The sequence below is a fragment of the Callithrix jacchus genome, chromosome 5, assembly GCF_049354715.1.
Source record: "Callithrix jacchus isolate 240 chromosome 5, calJac240_pri, whole genome shotgun sequence".
Taxonomy (NCBI): Eukaryota; Metazoa; Chordata; class Mammalia; order Primates; family Cebidae; genus Callithrix; species Callithrix jacchus.
This window is the reverse complement of record NC_133506.1, coordinates 54045365-54058738: the sequence shown is the minus strand read 5'-3', so window position 1 is coordinate 54058738 and position 13374 is coordinate 54045365. Positions and strand designations below refer to the sequence as shown.

Here is a 13374-nt window from a genome sequence, read left to right as displayed (position 1 = left end):
TGTCTGCTTTGCAGCCCACATCATACAGGCAGCTGGGGAAGCCGGGGATGGCCGCCTGCACTGGGAACCCCGCTGCCAGCCGGCCTTGCCAGATAGAGCAGCCAGCACTGCGATCTTGCCCCCACGCCTCAGTGGGCTCTGGATCTCCACGGGGTAAGACCTCAGGTCATCCTGACCATGGGCACCTGGGCTGGGAGACTTCTACCTCTCTGAGACTCAGTGACCAATCTTTGAAATGGGTGTGATTCACTTGGTTATTCAGAGGCCTGCTGCCTGCCAGGCTGGTGGCGACGCTTGCTTCTCCTCCCAGAGTGCAACAGAGGCAGGGTCTGTGTTGGGCATCATGTCCATAGACAACATCCATTCAATACCTTGAGCTCCTGGTATACAAACCTACAATGAGCTGAGTGCCCAGGGTCTACACTGGGACGTGCACTAAACATGTGAACACGAAGCAATAATATCAGCTTGAGCTCACACTAAGCTCTGCAGTGAAGGAAATGAAACCAAGTATGTGACAGCAAGACCCGCAGGGTTCTTCAGAGAGTAATCAGGGGAGGCTTCTTGGAGGTGGTGACATCAGCTGAGAGCTAAAAGGAGAGGAATCAGCCATCTAGAGAGCCAGGAAGAGCCAGGCAGAGGGGCAGCTGGTACAAAGGCCCTGGGGCAGGAAGCTGCAGGCCCGGGAGAGCCTGGGTGCACTCATCTAATTCTGTTTAACCTGACAGGTTCACTCGACATTTCAGAGGCCCAGTCGCTGCTTTGCGGCCAATGGACTTTGCATTCTCCCCCACTCTGTGTTGCACAAACCTTATAGCAGCCAGCTGAGTCCCCACTCCTAGGGCAGGGATCGGGAAAAGGGAGGCTATGACCCCTCCACTCCTGGCACATTCCTCCCTCCCTCATCATCCCCTCCAGGCCAGTCCCACTCTGGGGTCAAGGACTGGACTCTCTGTGTCCTTCCTGTACCTCCTGAGGTCAGGCAGAAACCCGACTGCCAAACATCTGCTAGTGCTTTGGGTGGAGGAAGGGGATGTGAATTCTGCAAGGCCATTTTGAACACGTTTCCAGGCTCAGCCAGGCTGCACGCATCCAGGTGCCTACTCACCAGGGTCACCCCAAGTCAGAACTGGGGTGCAGAAAGGGGAGGTGCTAGTTGCAGGCTGCTCCTACCCCAAGATTTTAACATTCTGCAACAGTTCTAAGAAATTTCTTCTAGAACTTTCTTCCTAGAAAGTTCCCCGTCATGCTCTCCAGACTGACCTTGCTGCTTCCTGGGAGTGGGAAAGGGCCCAGAGCCTGGGATTCACGGAGAGGTCAGTGTGACCTGGGTCCTCCCCTTAGGCAAAAGGCCATGTCTGAGACCCTCAGGACTGTGGCTCACCCTTCCCTATTTTTAAGTACCTATACTAATATTTACTTATCATTCTCTGTAAACCAACTTTCTTTTATTTACTAAAATATATTCATTTATTTTTACAGCTTTATTGAGGTATAATTGGCATACATTGACAGTGTAATGTGATTATTTTTAAAGAAAATGTAATATTATCCTGGATATGGGGACCAGAGCCACTTGTCATAAATTAAAGGTAACTGTAAAAGTAAACTCAATGAAAACAAAACAACATAAATCCTCTCCAGATCTGTCACCGACCTGAGGCTCTGAGCCACTCTCTCTGGGAGAAGAGGGAAGTTGGCATTAAAGACACAGTAGCTCTGATTAGAAAATTTCTCCTCAACATTATCAAAAGGTGGAAGAAAAGAAAAGGGAATTATTTCCTTTCGGGGTGATAACATGTTTCCTCTGCTCCAACAGCGCTGGTACAAAAACTATCAAGAAAACAGGCCAGGTGCAGTGGCTCACGCCCATAATTCCAGCACTTTAGGAGGCTGAGGCAGGTAGATTGCTTGAGGTCAAGAGTTTGAGACCAGCCTGGCCAGCATGGGAAAACCCCATCTCTACTAAAAACACAAAAAATTAGCCGGGCATGGTGGCGCACGCCTGTAATCCCAGCTACTCAGGAGACTGCAGCAGGAGAATTGCCTGAATCCAGGAGGCAAAAGTTGCAGTAAGCCAAGATTACACCACCGCACTCCAGCCTGGGTGACAAAGGGAGAGTCTGTCAAGGAAACGAAAGAGAAAGAAAGAAGAAAGAGAGAGAGAGAAGAGAGAAAAGAGAGAATGAATGAAAGAAAGAAAGAGAAAGGAGGGAGGGAGAGAGGGAGGGAAAATAGCAGTACAAGGGAGTACCTGTTTAGAGTACAATCATGAGAAGGGTGCCTCCCCTGAATTCATCCACCAGTCACCCCACCTGCACCCTCAATGGGAAGTCCCAGAGGCCTCCTCTGCCCCATCCCAGAGCTGACTGTGGGTCTAGGAGTCATTTCTCTTTCTTCTCCCTCCAACCCCTTCCCCTGGATCTGTCTGCATCACCAGCAAATAGAGTCTGGCCCAAGTCCAGCCCACTTCCCATTTTGTAAATAAAGCTTTATTGGCACGCAGCCATGCCCTTTCATGTACCTATCATCTATAGCTGCATTAGCTCTACAATGGCAACTTTGAGTGGTTGCAGCAGGAACTATCCAGCCTACAAAACCAGAAATATTTATTATCCATCCCTTTACAGAAAAAGTTTGCCAACTCCTGGTTTATATCTACACGCCCTGTCACAGGCAAGGATGAGACCAGGTCAGAGGAGTGAATCTAGAGAAGTGGGGGACAGGGGAGACAGGACAGGCCACTATCACTCCTCATCACTGCTCACCCCTCCCTCCATTCACTCAGCAAGGACAGGCCAAGTGCTCAGAATCCAGCGGGAGGAAGCAGGCAGGACCTCCCCGAGCTCCCAGGCCAGTGGGTCTCCAGATGGCTGCAAAAGGGCCTCCAGTAGGGCAATTCGGATTGAAAGGAGAACGAACTAGAAGGCTTGTGTTCAGGCCATGAGGCATCCAGTGCAAGGCCCCCAGCCCCAAGGGTGGCTGACTGAGGGCGGTGAGGGGCACTGAGGCTGGAGGGGCCCGGGCCTAAGGAGGGGGAGGCTAGGGGGAGGACAGAGCGCAGCCCAGAGGGGAGAGGGGCTTGCGGCGCGCTGTTCCCTCCGCACCCAGCCCGTCTCCTCCCACCCCTGCAGCTGCGAGGTGCGCCCAGGACCAGAGTTCCTGACCCGCGCCTACACCTTCTACCCCAGTCGGCTATTCCGAGCCCACCAGTTCTACTACGAGGACCCCTTCTGCCGGGAGCCTGCCCACTCGCTGCTCGTCAAGGGCAAAGTCCGCCTGCGCCGGGCCTCCTGGGTCACCCGGGGAGCCACCGAGGCCGATTACCACCTGCACAAGGTGGGCATCGTCTTCCACAGCCGCCGGGCCCTGCTCGACGTCACCGGGCGTCTCAACCAGACCCGCGCCGGCCGGGACTGCGTGCAGCGGCTGCCCCCGGCCCGGGCCTGGCGGCTGGGGGCGCTGTACGAGTTGCGGAGCGCCCGGGCCCCGGGGGACTGCCTGGAGGCGCTGGGCCTCACCATGCACGAACTCAGCCTGGTTCGCGTGCAGCGCCGCCTGCAGCCGCAGCCCCGGTCGGCACCCCGGCTGGTGGAGGAGCTGTACCTGGGGGACATCCACACCGACCCGGCCCAGAGGCGGCACTACCGGCCCACCGGCTACCAGCACCCGCTGCAGAGCGCACTGGTGAGTGGGGAGCCTCGAGGGTGGGGGCGAGCTCGGAGCCCCGCCCCGCAGCTCCGCAGGATCTAGGCCTGGCCAGGGCTCTGGCTGCCCGGCTCTCGTCACCGCCCCTTCCCACTCTGGTCCGCGTGCCTCAGGACACTGGCGCACCCTGTTCACGCTGCTGCAGACATCTTGTCTCAGCCTTTACAAGTCTGGCGGGCCTCTGGTAGGCCTTCCCACACTAGTCCTCCCCAGCCCCTGGCCTGCAGGATCTCATTTCTGCCCCTGCTGGGCATAGAGGTTTGGGCGGGTGTCCCTCCCTTGGTTCTCAGCTGAAATTTCCACTCCAGTCCCCATTCTGCTGTTCCCTGTTTCCCACGAGTGACCTTGCCAGCTCTCTGCCTGCTCTGAGGCTCTGTTGGTGACTTGTTTATTGCTTCTCCCTCTGGCGCTAAGTCCTTCACAAGGGGCAAGCCACAGGGGGCACCTAGCACTGGTCAGGCCTACGATCAGGACCAATAAATGTGAGTGGATGAATTACGGCGACGGCAGCTTTCCTCCAGGGCTCTGCTGGGGCCGCGCACACCAGCCCAGATGCCACCCCCTCGAAATCTCCGTGTGAGCCTCACGCTGACCTAGCAGCAGAGCCACTGCAGCACCGTCCCCTGCCCACTCCCATACTAGACGGCGAGGTCACATGGCCTGGGCTTCTTGTGAGAGGGCCGAGAGGGGCCTGGCAGGCCTGGGTGGAGCCCAGGGTTCTGCATTGCCAGCAGCTGGCCAGGGTGTGGAGAGTCTGCACTCTAATGGGAACCACCCTCTCTTTGACATGTCCCCCTAGACTCCAGCACGAATTTCATTTAAGATGATTAACCTAAATTTTAGATGAAGCCATCGCACACATACTATCCTAATTTGGGGAGAATCTAGTAGCCCCCCCCCCACCCCGCCCCCATTCACACACACACTTTATTTACTTTTCCACCTGATGAGGAAACAGGCAGAAACGCAACTTTATCTGTATAATGGCTCCTGGCACATAGCTCAGAGCCTGGCTTTTAAAGGGTGGGGACCTAGGACCTTCTCAGTGTCCGAGACCCCTCCAGTGACTGGGGGAAGCCTAGGACCCCTCCTCAGAATATCTGTTTTTAAAAGCAAAGGGGAAAATACATGGGATTTAAATGAAAACCAATTCTATTAAAACAGTTGCCCAAGTCTTAAAACATTAATTTGTGGTATAGCAAAATGACAAATATGAATTCTTTATTTGCCCTCATTTCAAAGCAGGGATGACAGCAAAGCATGTTTTAAACCTTGTTTCATCACCTTCAAAAGCACCAGAGAGCAAACATCTTTTCTCACCCCTCTTTCACCTTAAAAGTTTGCTGGTTCTCAATTTGTTTTTGTTCTGCAGAAAACCACTTGCCCCAAGTTACCAGCTAGCATTACAAGTACCCACAATGCTGTTGGTGTGATACTGGTGACAAAGTCAAGGGTTCTGCTGATGCTACTGGGGCTTGTTGCCTACATTTACAATGAGAAGAAATGTGAACTTTTATTCGTTAAAGGATAGTGAAAATGAAGGTGAGGTTAGCATTCCAAATTTAAAACTTCTGGGCTAGGCACCATGGCTCACACCTGTAATCCCAGCACTTCGGGAGGCCAAGGTGGGCGGGTCATGAAGTCAAGAGATGGAGACTATCCTGGCCAACCTGGTGAAAGCCTGTCTCTACTAAAAATACAAAAATTAGCTGGGCATAGTGGGGAGCGCCTGTAGTCCCAGCTACTCATGAGGCTGAGGCAGGAGAATCACTTGAACTCAGGAGGCAGAGGCTGCAGTGAGCCAAGACCACACCACTGCACTCCAGCCTGGGTGACAGAGCAAGACTCTGTCTCAAGAAAGAACTTCTGTGCAAGGCACCCAATGCATACTTCTTGAGCAGATGGAAGGGAGGATGGATGAATAGGGATGGATGGATGGATGGATGGATGGATGGATGGATGAGTTCAGCATCCCCATGAAGTCCTCTTGGAGCCCGTAGGCCGTCTTCATGTTACTCAGCATGTATTTGTTGCCTACTGTGTACTAGACACTCAAGGAACTAAACCAGATGAGGCAACTGCTCTTCCCTGGGAGCAGCCACTTGTCACTGTCCCAATGCAGGAGCACTGTGGCTCAGACAGACCCAAAGCCTGTCTGCCTTCCTCTCCTTTCCCCACCCCCTCCTCCAAACACAGGATCTGGGCAGCAGAGGAAGAGCATGACTCGAAGTTCTCATAATCAGAAAATCAGCCTTAGAATTCTTTTTATGACCTCAAATTATTCCGTTTTTGGCAACCAGTGTTCTAGGCTGGTCTGGCGTTAATCCTACTTAGTTCAGAGAAGGCCCTAGTGGTGAGTTGATTAGCGACCCCTACTACCTCATTAGGAGGGGAAGCTGCTCTGAATGTGGAGAGGACAGAGCCTGGGGGCTGCGGGGGCTGACAATTTCATGCGTCCCCAGACTGGACTCTGGGGTCATGACTGTCCCTGCCCTCCCTGCTGCCTGGCCAAGCCCGGTGGCCAGTCCAGCCTGAAATGGGATTGAGAAGTAAAACACTTAGAAATAAATGCAGAGATGCACAATGCCAGATGTACAGACATTAAATTAAAGGTCCACTCACCAAAGGCCCCTCTCCTTGGGGGTGGAAAAAAAAAGAAAGAAAGAAAAGACAGATAATTTCAAAGAAGGAACTGGTGCAGAGTAATGCCCAAGTCATGAATCCGTTGTTGCCTTAAGCTCTCTGGGGCCCATGCCTTGCCCACGACCCAACCAGATGGTAAACATGAAGATTTTTAGAAATTAATTTAAAACCAATTTGATCCCCAAATTCATTGCCTGGATATAGAATCCCAATCAATCAGCCACCACTCGACCAAAATCATCTGAGCCTGGTGTCACCTCTGGGGGTTAATTAGAAAGTGTTATGTGCTGCTTGAGAAATAACTTTTATGTAACAGGCTCAAACCAGTACGAGTTTGGTTTCTGCACAAGTGTGAATTCTGCCGGCTGGGGGCCTTCTTCATTAACATGTGAGACTCCAGACCTCTGCAGAAAGATGGCCAGAAGATTTCCAACAGAGACGAGAACGTTGTTTCATTACCTTCAAAAGCACCAGAGAAGGAAATGCCTTTTCTAACCCCTCTTTCACCTTAAAAGTTTGCTGGTTCTCAATTTGTTTCTGCTCTGCAGAAAACCACTTGCCTCAAGTTACCAGCTAGCATCCCCAAATGTCCTATCTGCAGAGAATATCTCTTTGTCTTTTGTGGTGAGGAAGGATAGCTCTGGGATTATTTTGCTGTAATGCATTATGTCCTGTCAATATATATGTGTGTGACAGCAGTGGGAATGTGGGTTAAAATGCCAAAATTAGACTCTTGTCAGCCAGCATCCCAATCACTGACACCCCAGCTAACTCCAGCAAGCTTGCTTGCTCCCATCACAAACATTTTTGCAGCCATTTGCTAGCATTTCAGAGAACTGTCAAACTCTCTGGGCCCAAATCCCTGTACCAAAGCCAATATGGTCTCCCATATTATATAAATCAAGGAAACTTAAGGTTCATTATAGAAATAATAAGAGCGTATAAAATGTGATACACCACCCCCCAAAAAAACTGTTCTCAATCATTCAATATTTTCTTTCTAAACCAGAACTTCTAAAGGCCACTTGTTTGGCATGAAACTCACTCAGCAGTGCTCTGTGGAAATCTTTTGTGTTTTTTGCAAGAAAAAAATATATTGGAGCTGATTTCTCAAAATGCACCCTTCCTGTGCCTGTCCTGCCTAGACCCCAGCTCGAAGTTTCCTTCTGGAATGGCAACAGCAGGAGATGTTTGCTCTTTCCCACATCAGCTTTGCAAGTTCCAAGGCCATTTAACTTCCAGAACAGTGCTCTGGACTAAAGTCTGGGCAGCAGCTTCTTTTTAGAAATAAAATAAGAAGAAGATGAAGAAGAAGAAGAGAAAGAAGGAGGAGGAGGAGGAGGAGAAGAGGAGGAGAGGAGGAGGAAGAAGAGGAGAGGAGGAGGAGGAGAGGAGGAAGAGGAGAGGAGGAGGAGGAAGAGGAGAGGAGGAGGAGGAAGAGGAGAGGAGGAAGAGAGGAGGAAGAAGAGGAGGAGAGGAGGAAGAGAAGGAGGAGGAGGAGAGGAGGAGGAGAGGAGGAAGAGGAGGAGGAGAGAAGGAAGAAGAGGAGGAGAGGAGGAAGAAGAGGAGGAGAGGAGGAGGAAGAGGAGAGGAGGAAGAGAGGAGGAGAGGAGGAAGAAGAGGAGGAGAGAAGGAAGAGGAGGAGGAGAGGAGGAGGAGAGAAGGAAGAGGAGGAGAGGAGGAAGAGAGGAGGAAGAAGAGAGGAGGAAGAGAGGAGAGGAGGAAGAGAGGAGGAAGAGAGAGGAGGAAGAAGAGGAGAGGAGGAGGAGAGGAGGAAGAGGAGAGGAGGAAGAGAGAGGAGGAAGAAGAGGAGAGGAGGAGGAGAGGAGGAAGAGGAGGAGGAGGAAGAGGAAGAGGAGAGGAGGAAGAGGAAGAGGAGAGGAGGAAGAGGAAGAGGAGAGGAGGAAGAGATGAGGAGAGGAGGAAGATGAGGAGGAGAGGAGAAGGAAGACAGGAGGAGGAGGAGAGGAGGAAGGAGGAGAGGAGGAGGGGAGGAGGAAGAGGAGGAGAGGAGGAGGAGGAAGAGGAGGAAGAGAGGAGGAAGAAGAGGAGGAGAGGAGGAGGAGGAAGAGGAGAGGAGGAAGAGAGGAGGAGAGGAGGAAGAAGAGGAGAGGAGAAAGGAGGAGGAGAGGAGGAAGAGGAGGAAGAAGAGGAGAGGAGGAAGAGGAGGAAGAAGAGGAGAGGAGGAAGAGGAGGAGGGGAGGAGGAGGAGAGAAAGAGGAGAAGAGGAGGAGAGGAGGAGGAAGACAGGAGGAGGAGGAGAGGAGGGGAGGAGAAGGAGAGGAGGAGGAGGAAGAGGAGAGGAGGAGGAGAGGAGGAGGAGAGGAGGAGGGGAGGAGGAGGAGGAGAGGAAGAGGAGGAGAAGGAGAGGAGGAGGGGAGGAGAAGGAGGAGGGAGAGGAGGAGGAGGATGTCGAGGAGGAGAAAGAAAAGAAGAAGGAGAAGGAAAAAGAAGGAAGTCTGTATCTGGCTCCTTTTTGGCATCTACTGAGCTTTTTCACTCCAAAATGCAGACTACTCCCACGCAATTTGGTTTAGCATCTGTTTCCTGTTGACATGTTTTACTGTAAACCCAGCTCATTATCATTTGTAAGGCAGAAACAACTGTAAATAAGGGCAAAGATAGAGGAAAACCAACTCATAGCCTGGGACAAGTGAGTGTGGCTGGTTTGCCCCGTAACAAATAACATGGGAATGAACATCTTTGAGCCACAGTTCTTTACAAGTTTTCAACTGTCTCCTTCCCCAGACTTAAGCAATGGGCTTCCAAAGACATAATTGTTTTTTTTTTTTTTTTTTTTTGAGAAGGTGTCTTGCTGTGTCCCCGAGGCTGGAGTGCAATGGTATAATCTCAGCTCACTGCAACCTCCACCTCTCAGGTTCAAGCAATTCTGCCTCAGTCTCCCAAGTAGCTGGGATTACAGGTGTGTGCTGCCACATCTGGCTCATTTTTGTATTTTTAGTAGAGATGGGGTTTCACCATGTTGGTCAGGCTGGTCTTAAAGTCCTGACCTCAAGTGATCCACCCACCTTGGCCTCCCAAAGTGCTGGGATTACAGGTGTGAGCCACTGCACCCAGCCCAGAAATATTTTTATGGCTTTGATCCTTGTTGCCATATTCACTTTCCATGGGGTAGGTAGAGAAAATGATGCTCACTTTCCACTGTGAGATTTCTAAAGACAAAAATATAGGGAAGATGTAACCTGCTATGAGCCTTGTGGCAGAGAAGAGTCGGGGCTCAGACAGCCAGGCACAAGTCAGGCTGCATTTCAGCTGGTCTCTGCCACTTCCAGGCTGGACACCCTGGGCAGCCCAGCTGGCCCTCTGGGTCTCAGTGCCCTCAGCTATAACATGTACCAGTTGCCCAGGAAGTGCTTAGCATGCCTCTGGGCACTTCGGAAACATCTAGAAAGGTGAGATGGGAAAAAGATCAACTTTAACGGTCAAATTCCAGGACCAAGCAGACCGGGCATGAGCAAGGACAACTTCTCTCGGATCCAAGATGAAGGCCCACCTGTGCTTCCCTTCATTTCTCATTTATTCATACAACAAATACGTGCTTGCTGTGACCCAAGCCCTGTGCCGTGGGGGTGGGGTAGCACAGGGAGACAGTCCTGGCTTTCTAGGACTTTTCAGAACTGTAAGGCATAATGCATTACAGTCTGATGAGGGGTGAGGGGTAGAGAGAAGAGAGTCTCGGGGTGGAATGAGGAAGATAAGAGCGTAGTGGGACAGCCCTGAGGCCCACCTTACATGGGAGCATTCGGGAAAGCTCTCTCTGGTGCCGGGCTGAGACCTAAGGGGTGAGAAGGAGCTGGCAGGGAGTTCCAGGTGGAAGGAGCAGGAGAACCAAGGCCTGGGGAGGCTGGGGCTGACCTCCATCAAGGGATAGTAAAGAAGCCGTCCTGGCTGAAGGCAGAGAATGGGGAGAGAAAGGAGGGAGGCCTAGGCTGTGCCTCAGCCTGACTTGACACCCCTACAGAGCTGGGGTTCCTTTCCAGGCTGCACTCCAATTTCGCCATGTGAGACAACCACTGTTTTTCTGTTTGTCTTTTGCCAGCACCACGTGCAGCCATGCCCGGCCTGTGGCCTCATTGCCCGCTCCGATATGCACCACCCGCCGGTGCTGCCGCCCCTGCTGGCCCTGCCCCTGCGCCTGGGCGGACGGTGGGTCAGCTCCAGGTGTGAGGCGCACCCATCGGTCCTGTTCCTCACCCGGCTCTTCGCTTTCCATGGGCGCAGCCGCTCCTGGGAAGGGTATTACCACCACTTCTCAGACCCTGCCTGCCGCCAGCCCACCTTCACCATGTATGCCGCTGGCCGCTACACCAGGGGCACACCATCCACCAGGGTCCGTGGGGGCACCGAGCTGGTATTTGAGGTCACACGGGCCCATGTGACCCCTATGGACCAGGTCACCACGGCCATGCTCAACTTCTCAGAGCCAAGCAGCTGCGGGGGCCCGGGGGTCTGGTCTGTGGGCTCTGAGCGGGATGTCACAGCCACCAATGGGTGCCTGCCACTGGGCATCCGGCTCCCACATGTGGAGTATGAGCTCTTCAAGATGGAGCAAGACCCCCTCGGGCGAAGCCTGCTCTTCATTGGACAAAGGCCCACCGATGGGTCAAGTCCCGATACTCCAGAGAAACGCCCCACCTCCTACCAAGCACCCCTGGTGCTCTGCGGTGGGGAGGCCCCCAGCTCCTACAGGCCCCCGAAACACAGCCCATTGCTGCAAAAGCACTCCAGCACAGGGGGCCTTCATGTAGCCCCCCTCCCACTTCTGCCCCTAGTTCTAGGGCTGGCCTTCCTCCACTGGCTATGACAGTGGACTTGACATCAGGATGGTGGCTCTGGACACCTGTCTGACCCTTCAGGCTCCCTCCTGGCAGCTATAGGGAAGGACTCATTCTCCTCTGCTCTGTCATGGATGGATGCATAGCCCAACTGCTTCCACACTCTGCCTGCACCCCATGTGGTTCAGGCCATGAGCTCCACACCTGCAAGGGCTATGCCACATCCCGCGGCCCGGGTCCCCAACCTCATGCTTGGACGCAGCAACAATGTTCACTGCTACTAAAGATCACTCCCAATTTTCTACTCTCCTCATCCTTGGCAGCTTGCCAACAGGTGCAGGCAGAGGGTCACACAGAACCACCCCATCCCATGCTCCCCTGAGTTCTTCCTGTCCTGACCTGACCCTTGGGATTCTAAGATGGGAGCAAGAGGAGACCCCGAGGTTCTGCCTAGCGATGAGGCCTACTGCTGTGCTGCCAAGTCTGTAGGTTGTTGTTGAAAGATTATTAATTCCAATTTAGCAATACAATCTCTAAGTGGTGCCATGAATTAAAGATGCCACTTCGGGCTTCCAGTGCTTCTCAGCTTTCTAGCGAAGGGCTTGTGTCTTTGGGGGCAGCTCAGCTTTCCTGAGTCCTGACTGTTGGCATTCGCTTACATCTGCCTGTGCTTCTGTGAGTTAGACCTCAAGCTGCCAACACTGCATGTGTATAAATCCAGTTCTCCCGGGCCAGCATGAGAGTGAAGAGGACTCCCATCTGAGCTGGGAAGTGTGGCCTCCCCAGAGCAGGCTGTGGCTTCTGAGCCTCCCTGGCCACGAGAACACCAGCATGTACCAGGCTGGCTGCTCGGGGCAGGTCTTTGAAGGGAAGCAGTGTTTCCAGCCTTCTGAGAGTAATTAATAGTAATGACAGCAGTAACACTAATGTGCTTTGCATTTCGCCCTGCCCCACTCTCCTGGGTTGTCAAGACTCCCTGTGCTTCCTGACAAAGGAAGAAAACCTCCGAATGTGTATCTTTAGGCCCACCCTAGGGGAGAGGTCAGGGTCATCAGGCCACATGGCAACATGTGGGCAGCTCCGCCTTGCCCAGCCTCCTTGCCATGGTCCTAATATATTGGTGTCCTACACAGAGGGGACTGTCATCATAGTGGGGACAGGCTGTGCCCCTCCAGGGCCTCATCTGTACGCTGTGAAATTAACTGGCATGCTGGTGGGCCCAAGGGTTTTCAGGACTGAGGGCCAATGACTCAGCCCTCCTTCCTCCTTCTGATCCCTATTTCTAGCTGTTATCACAAATTTTGAACAATTGTCTGTGAGGTTAATGATGCTTTCAGAGGGAAGCCCTTGTCTTCCCTGAGACTGTATGGGGTTCAATCAGTCTGCTGAAACTGCTCCCACTTATTACTCATTCTTCTTTAAAAAAAAAAAAGCCTACCAAGTTAATATTCTCTGTAGGTCTCAGCAAGCTACGAGTCTTCCTGCCATATTTACCAAGGTACAAGAAATAATTACATTATTTACAGTCTTAGACTACATCGGGGTGGGGGTGCTTCTGGGGGAGACGGCAGTGGGTGTAGATGATGTGTTCACAGCTGAGTAGGTCTTGTATCCGAGGCTTGAAGCAACCATGCCACCATTTATCATCAAATTTGAATCTTTTAATAAAATTAAACAGCCTGAAAAATGTTCTTGCTGGTTATTAAAGTCAACCAAGGGGATTATGGTTCTAAAGAAAGGAAGTGGAGTGTCTTCCAGAGAATGTGTGAAAGAGAATAAAACCAATGGAGGTAAACCCAGCTCTCTCCATTCTGCTCGCATGCCACTGCCTGCCCCTCTGAAAACCCCCCAGGGGCTTCCACTGCACTCAGAATAAAGCCCAACTTCCTGCTCCTGTTGCCGACAAGATTCACACACCTCCCCACACCTGGTGGCACTGGGCCTTTTCTGTTTCTTGATCACAGGAGCTGTTGGTGCCTTGGGGCCTTTGTACAAACTCTGCCTTTTGCTTAACATCTCTTCCCGAGACCTTCAGAAGCTTAGCTCTTTCTTTTCAATCAAGTCTCAGACCAGACGTCACCTCCTGAAGATGTCACCATTCCCATCCCAAAGAGCAGCCCCTTTTCCCTGGTCCCTCTGTCATTCCATTGCATCACAGTTGTGCAGTCTTTGTCATGAACACAGATCATTGTCAGAAGTGACCTTATTTGCCTAGAATGTAAGCTCC

General features: G+C 52.3%; 1 protein-coding gene across 1 annotated transcript in view; it reads left to right on the top strand.

Moving 5' to 3' along the window:
* The window catches only part of APCDD1L (APC down-regulated 1 like), a 54836-nt gene extending 42000 nt beyond the window's left edge, over positions 1 to 12836 (top strand). The window contains exons 2-4 of the mRNA XM_054255502.2: positions 15 to 153; positions 3135 to 3687; positions 10412 to 12836. Of these exons, the coding sequence (XP_054111477.2) occupies positions 15 to 153; positions 3135 to 3687; positions 10412 to 11176 (1457 nt within the window). The 3' untranslated portion in view covers positions 11177 to 12836. The remainder of the gene's footprint in view (positions 1 to 14; positions 154 to 3134; positions 3688 to 10411) is intronic.
* The last annotated feature ends 538 nt before the right edge of the window (positions 12837 to 13374 follow it).